Raw genomic sequence first — 17,648 nt, 5'->3', positions numbered from 1 at the left:
AGCACCCCACCGCACCGCCCAGATGCAGTGCACTGCAATGCCATGCAACATGCAGTACCACAATACCATGCACTGCGGTGACAAAAAAGTAGTGTAGGTACATTGTATGGTAGGAATGTTGTGCAACTAACGCTGCACTTAGGTGTGAACAGTCCCCCAGTGGGACCTCGATGGCAACCCAGTGGCACCCCAATGGTGCCATTGGTAACCTGTGATGTGATCTGATGTGATTTTAAAATACATGCACGCACTTCAAATGAATGGGCTGCTTACTGCAACACACCACAAGGGCACTCTGCAGCACCTCTCAATGCAATGTCACATGACGGAGGTGTGAACGAGGGCTAAACCATTTTTTATTTGAGGGGTTGGTGCGCTGTGAGGTAAGCGGACTCTGCATTCTCATACAAGGTCTTCTTCAACAGGAAGAAATATATCCGCTTTAAGAACTGCCAAAAAAAAAAAACCTCAGCGTTTCACTTACAGTATAAAATCTGAAATGGAAGATAATCTCCTATAAATTTGATCTTCAAACAGCGCGTAGGATTGAAGTCATGATTAGAGATGTCATATTTGCCATCTAAATCGCTTTGTTTCCAAATAAAATGACTGGTAATTTCAGCTCCCACTTGGGAATAGGAAGGAGTGCAGTCAGATGACAGGGGAGACGGCGGAACGTTAATATTCCATACAATTCTTCAGGTGCTCATCCGCCGAAGCCTGCGGCAGACACGAAGGAAGCTCCTTCTCGCTGCTTCACTGGAGAATCCCACCACAACTTGCAATTCATCATCTTTTTTTTTTTTTTGCCGTGGAGTTAATGAATCAAATAGCAGTCACAGTAAACCGTGTGTTATCTCTGCCAATAAAAGAAGCAGCTGTGATTTTATGGAATCATACAAAAATTCATCAAGTAGAGTTGGTTTGCTTTGGTGTGTTTCTATGTGACAGGCATATTTTTAGCCTGCGATGAAGTTATTGATGTGTCATTTAAAAGGGTGTTTATTTTTTAACCTTATCCTCTTCCTGATTAAAGCGTATTTACAGCCAATACTTTAAGGGGTCGTTTGCATTGTTTCAGTTGTGCTGCGTTGACCTGTACAGATCAACGTGGGCTCAACGCCAGGGCACATGAAATTCAATTGTTTTCTATGTGCCCTGTTCACACCGTAATGCTGACTTGAGTTGGGTTGGGGTATGTTGTGCAGTGGTCATGTTGCATTTTTGTGCCACGCACCTCTTCTCATGGTACTGCCGGTCACTTTACACCTAACCTGCATCCAACTTCCATCACTGCACCACAGCTCATCTGCAGCCAAATTCTGTCACTGCACCATAGCACATTTAGAAAAATTAAAAACATATATATAAAAAAGGGAAACGATGCCTTGCATTGTAATAACACAGCCTGTACCACCACTACACTTTGGGCACCAGCCGGCACCACCACTACACTTTGGGCACCAGCCGGCATCACCACTACACATTGGGCACCAGCCTGCACCACAGCTACACATTGGGCACTAACTCACACCACGACTACACATTGGAGCCAAGCCCACACACTAAAACTGCTTGCTTCTGTCTAATGGCCAGATGACATGTTAGCAGCGGCTTTCCTGATGGACAGAATGGGAAATGCAGGCATTACAGTGTACACCACAGGGACTCTGCTGAGAGGTCTTTGTTGCCGTCCTGCCACCCACAGCTGTATGTGTATGTTTGGCGCCTGCTCTGCAGTCTTTGGAGCCCTGGTAGACAGTGGTCGGTTCTGATGCTTACTCAAGCCAGTGACGGAAAAATATTCTTTACGCCCCATTCACAAATCGAACCTTGTGTTTATGTGTATATGTTACACATCGTACATAGGGCAGCCCATTATTTTATTGGGCTTCCCCTATGTGCATCAAATGTGGCAATTTGCTCATGTACCTCTATGAGTTCTATAGGGTTGCACATTTTTAATTGTGCATTTTTTCATGTTTGTTGCGCATCTTTATGTGTGAAAAATGCAAATATATTTTCCCCCCCAAAAAAGCACACTACCTAAAGTAAAAAGGCACATTTATTATTAATTTGCTTTGAACCCAGTAAAGCATTGCAACCATGATCAGTGGATCACTGGTGCACCTAATTAAAAAAAACAATGTTTGCTCTACACATGTAAGGTATTGCCGCGTGTGCCAGATTGACAGCAATCATTGTAAGGCCAATATTCATGGGTTAACTCTAAATTGTACGGGCTATTAAAGTGTCACCTATGGACAATTTGGGGTACTATATTTTGTTGCTGTTTCACAGACGCACACAATTTTTAAGCTTGGGATGTTGGGTATCTATCTACTCGGCACAAAAATATTGTTTATATTTTACAAAAAAATGGGTATTATATTGTGTTTTTGTGCACTTAAATTAACTTAAGTGTAATTTTTTACTGAAATTTGGAGTTTGATAAAGAGTTGCAATAATATCATGCAACATATCTGTTAAGTCATTTTCAGGCTTAAAATGTGCATTATAATGTGTGCAAAAAAATGCCTTAGCAGTGATGGGGTTAAACTGATTATGTTCACTTACATTTAAAGTAGGGATGCACCGATACCAGTTTTTTTTTCCGGTACTCGCCGAATACCGATACCGGATGTCCCATTAAGGAAGCCATGTAATGACCCGGCTTCCTGATTAGTCGGGAAGCCGTCTCCATGCTCCCTCGTCACCAGGTAATGAGGAAGCATGGAGCCGGCTTTCTGGCCAATCTGCCCAATCAGGAAGCTGGGCAGTCATTACACGCCGCCTGGCTTCATGATTGGCCAGGAAACTGGCTCCATGCTCCCGCATCACCAAGTGACAAGGGAGCATGGAGCTGTCTTCCTGGCCAATCAGAAAGCCGGGGGGCGAGTCATTACCCACCCCTCAGCTTCCTGATTTCCCGGCAAACCAGCTCCATGCTCCCTGGTGGCAAGGGAGCATGGAGCTGGCTTGTAATAACTTGCCACCCGACTTCCTGATACCATAATTTCCGGTATCAGGATAGGCATGTGGAGCATTTGGGCGAGTATGAGTACTCCCCCAAATGCTTGGTATCGGCACTGATGCCGATACTAGTATCGGTGCATCCCCAATTTAAAGTGACTCTGTCACCTTAAAAAGTAAAGCAGCTGCTTACAGTTTAGAAGTTACCACCTCTAAGGCACTAGATACCCACCTCCAAACCGATCCAATTTGGCAGTGAAGCAGCCAGTCATAGTAATGAACCAATAAGAAATTTTGGGAGAAACAGGGGGGAACTACTTGAAAGTATCAGAACTGTTAAGAATGGCCCAGTATATGGCTATGCAAGCAGAAATTAAAGCTACCACAGGTATGTGTTATTAACCCTTGCAGTGGGGCTACCCCCGCACTGCACTGGTTAACTGCTTGTTATCGCCTAGGGAGAAAAATAACAAAGTTATACTCACCCGATCCTTGGAGCTGGACAGCTGTTACAGCGCTCCCTCCAATCACAATACAATTCAAGACAAGATGGTAAGGAGGGCCCTGCCCCTGAGGGCTTACAGTCTAAAAGGCAGGGAGAACTGATACATGAGGCGGTAGCTGTGTGGGGATGAATTGTTTCAGAATATGATGGTTCAGTGGTTAGGTTGAGGTGGGATATGGTATATTCACACAGGACCCACAGGAGCTTAGACCGCTGCAGTGGAGGGGCTGGAAGGACCGGTCTAAGAGCAAGCTGGCTCCGATGTTCAGATGAGCAGAAATTTAGCCCCACTGCAAGGGTTAACAAAAAATGTGCCCGGATTTCTTCTTAAACAGATTTATGATGGAGACACATTAAATATCAGCTACTGTAGTTTCCCTTGAAAAGGAACGGTGAAGGATGCATGTCATATCCCACATTTTTGAACGGCACACAGAGTCTGGGGCCAAAAAAACAAATTCAAAGCAGCCGTTTTTAGGGCAAGGTCAACAGCAGACCAGGCTGGCAGCGGATTACACAGTCAAGTTGGCTTGAAAACTCGTAGCTCTTTTTTGTTCCTGCGTTAGTTATGGTAATTCCAGTTTCCTCCAATATTGCAAAGATTTCCTCTCGTCTGATTTCGGCACTTTTATTTGGGCTCGCCATCTGTACATCTGTTCTGAACTGTCAGGAAAAGACGGAGCAATATGAAATGTTGTGTCGTTCCTGCTTGTCATTAGAGTGAGTTGGCCTTCTTTATGCGCCTCATTATAAACAATTAATATGCAGAAGGCTGGGAATATACTAATTATGTGTCAATATGCAAGTTTTATAACTGTATGAGCGTGGTGATAAATTATACTGATAGTTACACACTACGGCTTGAATGATACGAGCCGCGTGTTGGTGTAAAACCAGCAGCGTCTGGCTGCGTAATGTGTAGATCGGAGCCTCATGATCAAACTTGCTATTAATAAGCATGTGTGGCGCTCGCAGATTTAACGGCGTGAAAATTCAACTGAAGCCCAGGCTTGATTTCAGAATGCATTAGTTGTTTAGATGAATACCTGCCCTTGGAGAGATAATGTGCATAGAAAAATGCATAAATGAACATAGCAATTAATAAAATAATATTCATTCCGAGAACATGTTAAAGGGGAATGATAGAGTATGTTCAGGCAGTACATATTATTGTAGGCAGGGCCGGATTTACTCTCTCTGCTGCCCCAATGCCAGGTTCCTCAATGCGCCTCCCTGTATGCAGGCTGCATACAAGTGATCTCGGCGACATCGCCAAGATAGCTTGTACAGAACAAGCGGCAGCTTCCCCGCTGTACATTTAGCCCTGACTGCCCAAAGCAGGGCTAAATGTAGAAAGCTACTACCCACCCGGCGCCCGCAACTGCATGTCCCGGGCATCGGGAGATAGGAAGTCCACACCCCGGCTGCCCCTCTACTCTCTGCTGCCCTGAGGCCATCAAGAAGCAGCATCTATTGTAAGGGATTTCATAAGTATTTGAAATAGCTTAAAAACTTTAATATCAGTTTACTACAAAAACTAAAGTATGAAAAATTGAACTTTTTGCAAAAAACTGTTTTAAGACCTCATAGAAACAGGTTCATGGGGGCTCTACATATAACATTTGGGCATAGCTTCCTGCCTGGGAAGCCAAAGGAGCTGCATAATACCACCCATAGACATCAATGGCTGTACACCAAGTATTCTCCGGTACATTCAGAAGCTTGGGCATGCATCCAAGCATATGCATATTGAACGCCCCTGGCGTCCCTATAAAGTTGGGACACAAGTCGCCCTGCAATGAAATGTACGGCATTAGGGTACCGCACGTTCTGGAACTGTAGGTGGAAGGTTCCTTTGTTGTTTCATTTAAATGAATGGTAAAGCAACACATCTCCCGCACCAGAATGCGTAGTAGGTGCAATTGCGTGGTAGAGTTTAACCCTCTGTAAATGGGCCCTTAAAAACACTGACGTACATACACAATCTCACACACTCGCAGACATTCTCACACACACATACACACTCTACACTTTTTTTTAAGGTCCACCCAGTCTCCCTACCTTATGATAAGTGGAGTGGATCCTTAGCCTGGGGTCCATTGTGGGCTGCTGTGCTGTGACGGAGCTCCATCCATATGTGCATTGCCTGTACAGCTCCTTTGCACTCCCTGTAGAGGTGTCGGGAGCCAGAATGTGTATCACTCCGGTCCAGGTACCTCTACAGGACAGGGGAGGGAGCTGTAAGCAATGCACGTATGGATGGAGCTCACTCGCGACCATAGCTCCAGCCCACCTCAAGCTGACACTCGCCGCCAGGCAGCATATTTTGAATGGCTGCTCGGCGTGAGAACTGACAGTGCTGCGCTAGGGGAGGCGGAGTAGCCTCTCACCTAAAAAAGTGGAAGGCATGCGACAACCCACTGAACATGGGGCCGCGACCCACTGTTGGGTCACCACTCACCAGTTGAGAACCAAGGATCTAAATATACAGACTACCAGGTCAAAACAGATTGCACTGTAATATATTTCACCCAGCAAAATCAGTAATTGTCCTTTCCTTTATACCCTCTACACTGGCCTATTGGTAATATTGGATTTATTATTTTAAGGTTTACTATTGCAATTTTTTTTTTTTTTTTTTTAGTGCCCAAGACTCCACCAGCAAATGTCAGCGGTGGAAGCGGAAGGCGCCATGAACTGGTGATAACGTGGGAGGTATGATTATCCTTATTTAATATATTTCGGCAATGTCCATTCGAATACAATCCTTTTTTTATTGAGACATTATTCCTTATATTTACTCAACCTGCAATGTCATGTGCTTATGTGGACACAGGACTCCGATCTCCTTGTGTAATAATAAATAATGCGCTGACTTTCTGCAGCCCGTCTCGGAAGAATTTCAGAACGGCGAGGGGTTCGGTTACATTGTGGCATTCAGGCCGAATGACACCAGGGGATGGAAAGAGAAAATGGTGACCTCCTCCGATGCTTCGAAGTTTATCTACAGAGATGAATTAGTGCCCAAGACTCCACCAGCAAATGTCAGCGGTGGAAGCGGAAGGCGCCATGAACTGGTGATAACGTGGGAGGTATGATTATCCTTATTTAATATATTTCGGCAATGTCCATTCGAATACAATCCTTTTTTTATTGAGACATTATTCCTTATATTTACTCAACCTGCAATGTCATGTGCTTATGTGGACACAGGACTCCGATCTCCTTGTGTAATAATAAATAATGCGCTGACTTTCTGCAGCCCGTCTCGGAAGAATTTCAGAACGGCGAGGGGTTCGGTTACATTGTGGCATTCAGGCCGAATGACACCAGGGGATGGAAAGAGAAAATGGTGACCTCCTCCGATGCTTCGAAGTTTATCTACAGAGATGAAAGCACACCGCTGCTCACGCCTTTTGAAGTGAAAGTTGGAGTGTACAATAATAAAGGCGATGGCCCCTTCAGTGATATCGTGTTCATCTGTTCTGCCGAGGGAGGTGAGAGACCTGAGATCATTATTGGGAGTACAGTTAAAGGAAAGTTCTCAAAAATGAGGATATTTATTGATGTACAACGAGTAGAACTAAATATAACCATTATTTAAGGCTGAACTCCATGCAATATGCTAAACATATGAAATACATATATGGGCACTGTTTTACCTGTCAAAGGGTTTTTACTGTATTTCTGTCCACCCAGTCCTGAGATTTTTACAGCTCTGCCAAAATAGCCCAGCTGTGTATGGCAGGGCAGGAGACCAATTTTTTTCCTGCTGTAGATAAGCAACACTTCCAGGTCTTGCCTGGATTTGGACAGTTAAGGAGAAGCAGCAGACTGATAAGCTCATGTCTTTCTCATTGTTCTGTCTGCCTCAACAAAACTGATTGGCTTCTTGTGCTGCTCCTTTCTCTCCCAGTCTGAGCTCTGTATACAATAGACAGCAAGAGACTGGTACCAAATTAAATGTAGATACTTACACTACTTGCATTTGCAAAAAATAAATACAATAAATAAAAAGGGCATTTGAACCCTTTTGTGCCCCAAAAACACTTAATAAGAATTAAGAGACAGCAGTGTAAATCCAGTAGACATGTAAGCTGATGAAAAATTTGGTTCGGATATTTCGGGATTCAATTCAATTCGGTTCGGGTTTCAGATTCAGGCGAAATGCGAATTTTCGTTAGTTTCGGATGAGTTTATGAATATTCGTTGCGAATACCACAGAAAACCATTTGCAAATATTAATACTAAAACTGAATCCGAATTTCCGTATTGCATTCGGGAGCTCCCAAATGCCATTCAGGTCTGGGAGCCATATACATATGTTACTAAAGCTGAGGCTCCCAGACCTGAATGGCATTCAGGAGCTCCTGGATGCAATTCGGAAATTTGGATCCCGAATGCCATTCGGTTCTAGGAGCCTCAGCTTTACTATTATATGTATATATTGTATATGGCTCCCATGCTGCCTTAACAAAAATTTGTTTTCAGACCCATTCGGATGCATTAAACCCAAAAACACATCTGAAATATCATATGCCTGATTCAGTTTCGTTGTTGAACGAAATTCGGACAGGAAACAGAAATTCAGATTCGAACACAACTGCTACCAGCTTTCTGATCAGTGACTCTTGCTCTCTTCCTACTACATCCTGTGTCTCAGTACTGGGCAGCCTTATCAGTAGCCACCCAGAGGGCCAGAGCTTCTGAGCATGAAGCTGGATTTTATTTTTCGGGAAAAGAGCACACCGCTATATGCTATTGCACTATACACAAAATATGAAATGACATACAGGTACCTCGAGTACCACTCATGGTAAGTGTCCGTTTGCTTTTTTTTAAATGGTCAACCTTTGCATTGTAAAACCTGTCCATTCCCCATGCATGTGAACGTAGGGGTACCTTCACAATATGCACTGTCAACTGTTTCAGACGCACTCCTTCTTCGTCCAAAACATGAAGTCTAAGTTGCCTAAGCAGTGCTGTTAATTAATTGCAAATGTTAACTTTTTGTGAAACTTCAACAGCCAAACCCTTATCTCCTTTTCAAACTACTGAGTTGCTGATGAATGCATTGAGCATGAATGATTTTTTTTTCTACCTGCAACTTGCAATGAGCCTCTGAACTCGCTAGCAAATTTGACTACTACAGGAAGAGTTATTTCCTGAGCCCCTTCCTCAATGCTCCTTTTTTGTAAGTGTCTAATTACTCTAAGTGCTTGCCCAGCTCATCTACCCACTCCCCTCGTCCCCCTACATGTCTGTACCAGCTTCTGGAGTAATGAGGGGGAAAAGCATAGCGTGACAGCTGTGAGCCTTCTGGGGCTGCTGCCATTACATCCGAGATACCGACACCCAACAGCAATCTTTGGATGTCTACACAAGGGAGGCTTTCACAGGTAAATAATATGCATAAAATTGGATAAATGCACATGTAATCCAATGGAAAGATTTTTGTTGAAACGACTGGCCTGGTGACAGTCTATTAAAGTCACAAATGAAAATAGTAAAAACTTTCACCTGAAATCCAGTATAACGTGTGCTCGTGCTTACCATGTGAAATGCAGACAATGTTGTGACTTGACACTTCATTTCCAAATGTTAGAGTCAATTATGCAGCCGGGATAAAATGATAGCTTCATCCATCAGACAGCCTGCAGTAGTTATTCAGTATTCTTATGCTTTTGATTTGACGGGATAATTCATCTGATAATCGCTCTATAAATGTGTGTGCTCCAGCAAAGAACTCCTCCATTTCCACGTGTCAAAAACAAATAATTATCGAACCATGCGAGTCAGTTAGAATAATGACATTGCAGTGATGGCTGTATAAGGATGTAGTCATTGATAAACTAAAGCTGACCATACTCATGGCAATTTGATAGAACGATTCAGTTTAATTATTTGTTAAAACCACAAAGCAATTAATGATATAAAATGGCAGTTTCGATTGACAACAGCGAGATGAGATTGGAATTGCCCCGATCAAACCTGAAAAAAAATGTCACTTATGAAAACATTGCTGTAGATTTTTTTTCTGATTTCAGTTCAATCTTTCAGTGAACTATATTGAAGCTGCTGATTTATTGCCCAATTTTCACTTCACAATCGACCAAATTTTAGTGTGCAACCTAATAAGGGCTGGTAGGGTCTTTAAATTATGGCAATTACTTATGATTGCATTTGCGTATTTGGAAACAGAAAGCAGCTTAAATTGACAAAAAAAATTGCCAGCAACCTTTTTTGGCCATAGTTCTCTTTAGGGTCACAGGTGGACATTTACTATGTCCTCCTGTGACCCGAAAATCAGCATATAGTGGGCTATTGCTCACTATATGCTGACAGCGCAGAGCCACTCTGCAGCCAGGAAAGATCCTGACAATATTTTCGGGATCCATAACACCACCTGATTGACAGCTGGCTATGGGTCTCTAAAGATTCACCAATCAGCATACAACATAATAGATTGCAGGTACAAACAAGTTTCCCCCCATCACATTTAAATTCATACAAAATTCCCCTATGAGTACCCATATACAACATTATAGAGATAGTCTAGTTGCAAGCAAGCTATGCCCATTTCATTTAAAAATCCTTCCCCGATACTGTGCCATAGGGGGAACATGGAGCCCGCTTCCCGGGCAATCAGGAAGCCGGGCAGAATGTAATGAGGGTTAGGAGTGTTGGTTATGTGTTTAGATGAAGCACTGAAATCTTAAGGAATGCTGAATGTATTACTATTTATTAAATACTGACGTTTTACTTGCTTAGAATAACGTTGCATATATGTATGTGGGAATACAGCATCACACTGGAAACATATAGATCATAGATAAGTAAGCATGCATATAGAAAACTAACATACAGACAAGCTTTTCACCACAGCGCCATCTAGTGCCAAAAAAGACAATTCTATATCTCTGAACAACAGCAATACAATCAGTACATATCAAAATATTAGGAATATGCTGTTGCATTTCCAAACACCCCTTCTTAACAGCATATGTGTTGCTATATGATGTTTAGCTTCTCTCAAAGGAAACTGTGAGGATCCTTTGGCAATGGCTTGGTGAGTGCATCCGCAGTCATTTCTTCTGATGAGCAAAATTGCATGTCGATAATAGTTTGCTCTTGATTGTCCAGGTTTTATTTTCTTGGAGTGATTTTATTTTTTCTTCTGCTGCCTGCCTCCATTGATTGGCTTTGCGTTTTGGTAATTTTTCTATATCATCCCATGATGTTGGTTCGAGTATGCTGTGTGTCTTAGCTGTATATAACAGCTTGCAGGGTGGTATTCCCTATGTTGTTTGAGTGGATCTTCTAATTTCAGGTTGTTCAGCAGAATTTAACATGGAACTGGACGTATCCATTGTGAGTTCCACTTCTTGTTCTGACTCCTGTGCAGCTTCACTTTGGTCAGCTTCCTTTGCTGGTTCCCTGGGCGAATTCACATCACAACTTCCCGGGATCATTGTTTCTGGTGATGGGTTCTCATCGAAATAAACACTACGACCTATTATCACTTTGTCAGTCTTTGGATGAAGGATTCTATATCCCTTACTTTGTTCACTAAAGCCCATCAGTATGCCTTAAATGGCTGTGTTCTCCAATCTGGATCGCTTCTCATCGGAAATATATGCATAAGCTTCTCATCCAAACACTCTGATGTCCCCTAGGCTAGGCTTCGATCCATATTACATTTCAAATGGGGTGCTTTCAATGGCATTTGAAGGTAATCTGTTCTGTAGGTATGTTGCAGTCATGACTGCTTCTCCCCAGTACTTCTTAGGTAGGTTGGCGTCTGACAACATGCATCTGGCCATTTCTATAGGAGTGTGATTCTTCCGTTCTGCTACGCCATTTTGGTCAGGAGTGTATGGTGTGGTAGTCTGGTGTACTATACCTTATTTCTTCAGGTATGATTACACTTCCTTCCTGATGTATTCCCCTCCGCTGTTGGTGCTTATAATTCCAGGTTTTCATTGGAATTTGTTGCTGGACATGGCTATAAACTCTTGAAGTTTTTCTGATGCTTCATTCTTGTGCTTCATCAGATAAGTTGTGCACCTGGAATAATCCATGAAAGTCAGTAGATATCTATTCGCGCCTGATGTTGGAGTTTTCATTAATCCGCACAGGTCACTGTGTAGGAGCTTCATGGGGTGGGTGGTCTTTCTTTGGATGGCCTTTGCTTCCATACAGCATTTGCATGTCATGAGCATTTGGCAGGGCAGTATGGTTATCTTCTGATAAGCCTCTCTTTATAATGTATTTTATGGCTTCTGGGTTTCAGTGCCCTAGTCATCTGTGCCATAGATGGATACATTTGTTGTGTGGTCTATGAGTGGCTGTCTTGACTTGTTCATCTGCAGTGATAAATCTGTATAGCTGTTCATCTAGTTTTCCTTTTGCAAGGATGTGCCTATTGTTTCGGATTGTACATTCATTTTTCACGAGGATATTCTGCTTATCCCCTGATGGTGTGATGCACTTCAAAAATCCTTGACCTTTACCTTCCGCAGTGATACTTTTCCCATTTGCTAGAAAAATGTGTCCTTTGCACTGAAATCAAGTTCTGTGAAGGAGGCCTCATCACTAGTCATGTGACTTGTTGTGCCTGAGTCAATACACCATCCGTGATGTATACAGTTTTTAATCACTTTAAAGATAGCGCTCCATGATGTGCTTGCAGTTTCCTTGGTTGCTGCCTTAGCTCTTTCTCTTGTACAGTAGGTGCCTCTCATTTTCACTGCAATTTCCTAGTCTTGCAATTAATTGGGGTGCAATTAATATACTTAAAGTGACACTAAACTCAGGAGTTAAATCTTAAAAATGCATTCAAGCACCTTAACTAGTAACAAAAATGTATTTTATTTGTGTATCACTCGGCTGTAGATCCTCAAATCATCTCTGAATTGGTGCTGACACTGTCCTTCCTTCTGGAGGGTGGCTACTTCTGTTCCCCGTGGTCCCTGTGTGTGTTGTAAAGTAGCCACTGCTCCAAGCTCACTCCCGTGATGGACTACAATCTCATGTTTAGTTTACTAATTTGTATTGAGATTGTAGTCTATCACGGGAGCGAGCTTAGAGCAGTGGCTACTTTACAACACACACAGGGACCATGAGGAACAAAAGTAGCCACCCACCAGAAAGAAGGACGGTACTTGTATGTATTTTTAAGATTTAACTCCTGATTTCAGTGTCAGGTGAAGTGTACATATACAGCGCATTACCAAGTGTTGAAAACATGGGTCACCGCAGGCACTATAATGTGAAGGAACCCTAACCCTCTCTTATGCAAAATGCACCCCTTGTTTACACATTCCTGGGAAACTCTGTGCTGAAGTTTCCTGTTCCTGATAAAATACGGCTGCCAAAGCCCTGAAGCCAGAATCCTTTGTTTTGAGCTTGAAAACAGCATTGAAGACACTGACTGAGCCAACACCTGCCCACACAGATAAATACATTTTTATAGGTAAGCCATTGCCATTAGTGGCTTGAAAACATTTTATTTTAAGCTGAGTGTCTCTTCAATGTGCATTATTTCAAAGCAAAGCAGTTCATCTGCTGCCATGAAAGCATCTGCCTCATTCATTTTAATGGATCTGGTTCATCAGTGGCACAGCTGTTTTCATGCTAGCCTAATACAGTAAATCAGTGACAATGCAGCACCACTGTGCCCCAGTCACCCTGCCTCGGCATTCTCTGACACTTCCTCCTTGTCACCTTTCTCCGCGTGCTTTCTTATTGATCACAGGTGCCGACTTTCAGCCATTTCGCTCAAAGCAAAGAGCAAAAAGTGACTTCATTAACACATGTCATACACCAAAAGAACATTCCATTAGTGTGGATCTATTTTTTACTTATGCTACCTGACAATTTGTATGTTCTCTATTGACACAATTGTTTTTTTAAATTTGTTTTATAAATGATTGCATTTATCAGCGGAGAAGGCAGATGTTAAATGTTCAAAGATAAATCCACACAGCTAAGTAAGCAGTTGAAGAGCATATGGAGGGGTTTACCTACTGAGAGATTTGTATAATAATAGGGATGCACCAAAACCATTTTTTCCAGACTGAGTACGAGTACCAATACTTTTCCTCAAGTACTCGCCAATACCAATTACTGATACTTTTTTTTTTTAGTGTCATGTGACAGTTTTTCTAAAACAATACAGACTAATGATTTTAGGACAGTGGGGGAGCGCCATGACCCAGTCACAGCTGCGACCATGGTAGTTTTGCACTGACTCCAAGCTGTGACTACAAATCTCAGCAATACATTATAAAACAATGCAGAATACCAACAGCTGTAGAGGAGTACAAATCCCAGCAATACATTATACAGCAATGCAGAATGGCACCGCTATAGAAGACTACAAATCTCAGCAATACATTATAAAGCAATGCAGAATAATACCATCAGCTATAGAGGACTTCAAATCCCAGCAATACATAATGCAGATTACCATCAGCTATAGAGGACTACAAATATCAGCAATATATTATACATCAATGCATAATAATACCATAAGCTATAGAGGACTACAAATCCCAGCAATACATTAGACAGCAATGCAGAAAATACCATCAGCTATAGTGGAATAGAAATCTCAGCAATGCATTATACAGCAATGCAGAATACTTCCATCAGCTATAGAGGACTACTAATCCTAGCAATACATTATACAGCAATGCAGAATAAAGCACAGGACAGAAACAGCAGGCAATATTTCTAAAGTAGCTGTGGAGTATAGAGGCAGTTTTGCTGCACCATATCTCTACATACTCTTTGCTGTTGCTCTGCTCCAGGCCCCGGCCTGATGTCTGGAGCAGAGTGTCTCAGGAGGGAGATATGTACAAAGGGTCTCAGGAGGGGGAGATATGAAGCGGGTCTTAGTAGGGGGAGATGTACGAAGGGTCTCAGGAGGGGAGACAATGGGGAGGGTATCAATAGGGGGAGATGTATGGAAGGTCTTGGGGGGAGATGTGTGGAGGGTCTTAGGAGGGGGAGATGTGTGGAGGGTCTCAGGAGGGGGAGATGCGTGTGGAGGTTCTCAGCAGGGGAGATGTGCAGAGGGTCTCAGGAGGGGGAGATGCGTGTGGAGGTTCTCAGCAGGGGAGACATGCAGAGGGTCTCAGGAGGGGGAGATGGCAGTGCTGTAAACAGGTGCTGCATGGTTCTCAAGAAGGCTCGGGAGGTCCTCAGCAAGCGTGGGACCTAAGGTAGCCACTTCAGTTTGAAAAGTTAAAGCGTATCAGTTTTTGGTATCGGAGCATTTGCACGAGTATGAGCAAAAAATATACAAAACACCAACTACAGAATGAGGACAACTGTGTGCCAACACAAAATTGTACTATATAGGTAAAGATAAAATGGGTGGATCTCGGAACACAGTAAAAAAAACAATAAAATACAGTACACCTATTTTTTATTCAATAATCTATAGAAATATATCTAAACTTTACAAAGACACGACTGTCCTATGTGTACTGTACTATGCCTGTAGTGTACTTTATATACAGTATATATATTTTTTTAAAGAATATCCAAAATTACAAAGGCAATGCTGTACTTTATGTACAGTTTTGTTTTTGTAATGCTAAGATATATTGATTATAGATTATTGTTTAAAAAATAGGTTTATTGTATGTGATTGTATTTTATTGCATTTATTGTGCTCTGAGATCTCCCCTACTTTCTATATCTCTATAGTGAAACTTTGAATTGACACACATTTTTTACTGTGTATTTTGTGTATATCAACATATATAAATATATGTGTCCGTTTGTTGTGTATAAAAATCAATACACGAACAAACTTACTCAAGCCTTAGCAAATATTAGAAAAAAGGTATATAAAATGTGCATATTGTCAATATGAAAATCACAAAACTTTCAAAGTCTACAGGTATAGGAGATCTAAACTATAAGATGCCTAAAATAAATAAATGCTGAACCTAAATAAATATAAGCAAGCCCTAATCCATTTTTGCATCTCAGTGCTTCTGATTTCCCCCAGATTCTTTGCACCCATTTCCAGTTTTCAAGGAAGGAACGATCAAAGGCATTTGATACGGTACCACACAAGCGCTTACTTCACAAGCTGAGGGCTATGGGCATAGATGAGGTGGTGTGTACGTGGATAGAGAACTGGCTACGGGAACGTGTCCAGAGAGTATCTGTAAATTGCACCTTTTCAGACTGGGCTAGTGTAATGAGCAGTGTTCCTCAAGGATCTGTGCTGGGTCCGATACTGTTCAACCTATTCATTAATGACATCGGGGAGGGAATAAATAGCCATGTTTCCGTGTTTGCAGACGATACAAAAATAGGGAGGGTACTAGAAACGGATCGTGACAATATAACATTGCAGGAGGACCTGGATAAAATAGGGGGAGTGGGCAATACTATGGCAGATGAGGTTTAATGTCGATAAATGCAAAGTATATATACAATCATGGGTATGCCTCTAGGGAAGTCAGAAATAGAAAAAGATTTGGGGGTCATGTAGACCACAAACTGAATGGTAGCTTGCAGTGCCAAACTGCGGTAAATAAAGCTAGCAGGGTCTTCTCCTGTATTAAGAAGGGGGGGTATTGCAGGGACAAGTCTATAATTGTGCCTCTATATAGATCATTTGTTCGGCCACATCTGGAGTACGCGGTCCAGTTTTGGTCGCCGGTACTGAGAAGGGATGTCCTTGAACTGGAGAGAGTCCAGCGGAGGGCAACAAAACTAATTAGGGGAATGGAGGACCAGAGCTATGAGACAAGGCTTCTGACCTTAAACATGTTTACGCTGGAATTAAGGAGATTAAGGGGGGATATGATTTTCATGTACAAGATGTTCGATAGTGACAGCAACATTGGCAACAAACTGTTTGAGATTAACTCCATTACAAAGACTAGAGGCCACCACCTAAAGTTGGTGGAGAAAAAATGCCAGCACAATGGGCAAAGGGGGTTCTTTACAGTAAGAGCAGTTAAGGTCTGGAACTCACTGCCATCGGCAGTGATTTCAGCTAACAGTGTAGATTTGTTCAAGAAACGTTTGGACAATTTCTTGAGGGACCGTCATATCCAGGGATACCACTATCCCTAAGAATGAGATGATGAGTGGACCTATATGGGTTGGACTTGATGGACGTATGTCTTTATTCAACCCCAAATACTATGTAACTATGATTTGGCTTCCAGGCTGGATCGCGGTCAGGTTAGTATACCTTTTTATTTGCACGTAGAACACAGATTACGAGTTTAATGTGCCTGCTGTAATTGATTGTCTTACTGCATTTATCCAGCAAAAATTCTGATTGCTCTTTCTGATATACATTTAGCTACCAGAGGGAGAACCCATAATTGTGCCTAGAGTAGGATCACCTATATATGACTTTCTCATCTCAATCATTTCTAAAATCATTTTAGGTAAATATTACCATAATAACTCAAAATTAGTACTGCCTGAAAATACACAATGGGTTTCCCCGTAAATTAGTTCTTTGACACTCATTCAATCTCACCCTGATTCCGCAGGTTACAATGATCTTAATATGCTAATGACATATCTATAATAAAGCAGGCAGTGTCCCAGCACTTCTGTAATAACAGTGCAGGTAATGGCATTCCTCTCCCTTCTCTGGTATTAGCATACAATGAGTTACAGCAAAGACACCGGTGCGTCCATAAATCTTGTTATCTCTTCTCCTTTCTTTTTATCATTCCCACCTGCAGCAAGGAAAGAAAGAATCCTTACTTTGATTGTGTCCTTGGAGCCTGTCATTCAGTTTATGAAAGATAAAAACCTGTCTTTCAGGTCATATATATGATGAAAGGATGAAGTAAAGTGCAATCTAAAATTTAAACCTCGCCGCCAAGATTATACGATGGTGTCTGTGCTGTAAAAATGCCCTGTCATGAGATGCTTGAATAGAGCTGCTTTTTACTATCTTATATGTTTTTTTTTGTTCTAGCTGTTTTTTGCTATAATGTCAATAGCGAAAGTGAGCCTGTCCATTCAGTGCTGAAAATATAGAACTGAGAAATAAATACAGTATATTTTCTTTTGATGAATGGTGTGAGATATGACCAGCTTCTATGAGTAGACAGCAATTGGATAACTGTGGAGTGGAATGTGCTGGGCAGTGGGAATATTAGGACTTGAAGTT

The 17,648-nt window shown here is 42.0% G+C and overlaps 1 protein-coding gene across 1 annotated transcript in view; it reads left to right on the top strand.

The window, feature by feature from the left end:
- Positions 1-17,648, top strand: part of CNTN5 (contactin 5) — a gene marked incomplete at its 3' end in the record, with an annotated part of 543,955 nt that overhangs the window by 491,581 nt on the left and 34,726 nt on the right. The window contains exons 17-18 of the mRNA XM_018552938.1: positions 6,123-6,193; positions 6,741-6,975. Of these exons, the coding sequence (XP_018408440.1) occupies positions 6,123-6,193; positions 6,741-6,975 (306 nt within the window). The remainder of the gene's footprint in view (positions 1-6,122; positions 6,194-6,740; positions 6,976-17,648) is intronic.

Source organism: Nanorana parkeri, unplaced genomic scaffold (assembly GCF_000935625.1).
Source record: "Nanorana parkeri isolate BGI_ZX_2015 unplaced genomic scaffold, ASM93562v1 scaffold102, whole genome shotgun sequence".
Classification (NCBI taxonomy): domain Eukaryota; kingdom Metazoa; phylum Chordata; class Amphibia; order Anura; family Dicroglossidae; genus Nanorana; species Nanorana parkeri.
Note: the sequence above shows the minus strand (reverse complement) of the source record. Positions and strands in the feature narration are given on the sequence as shown.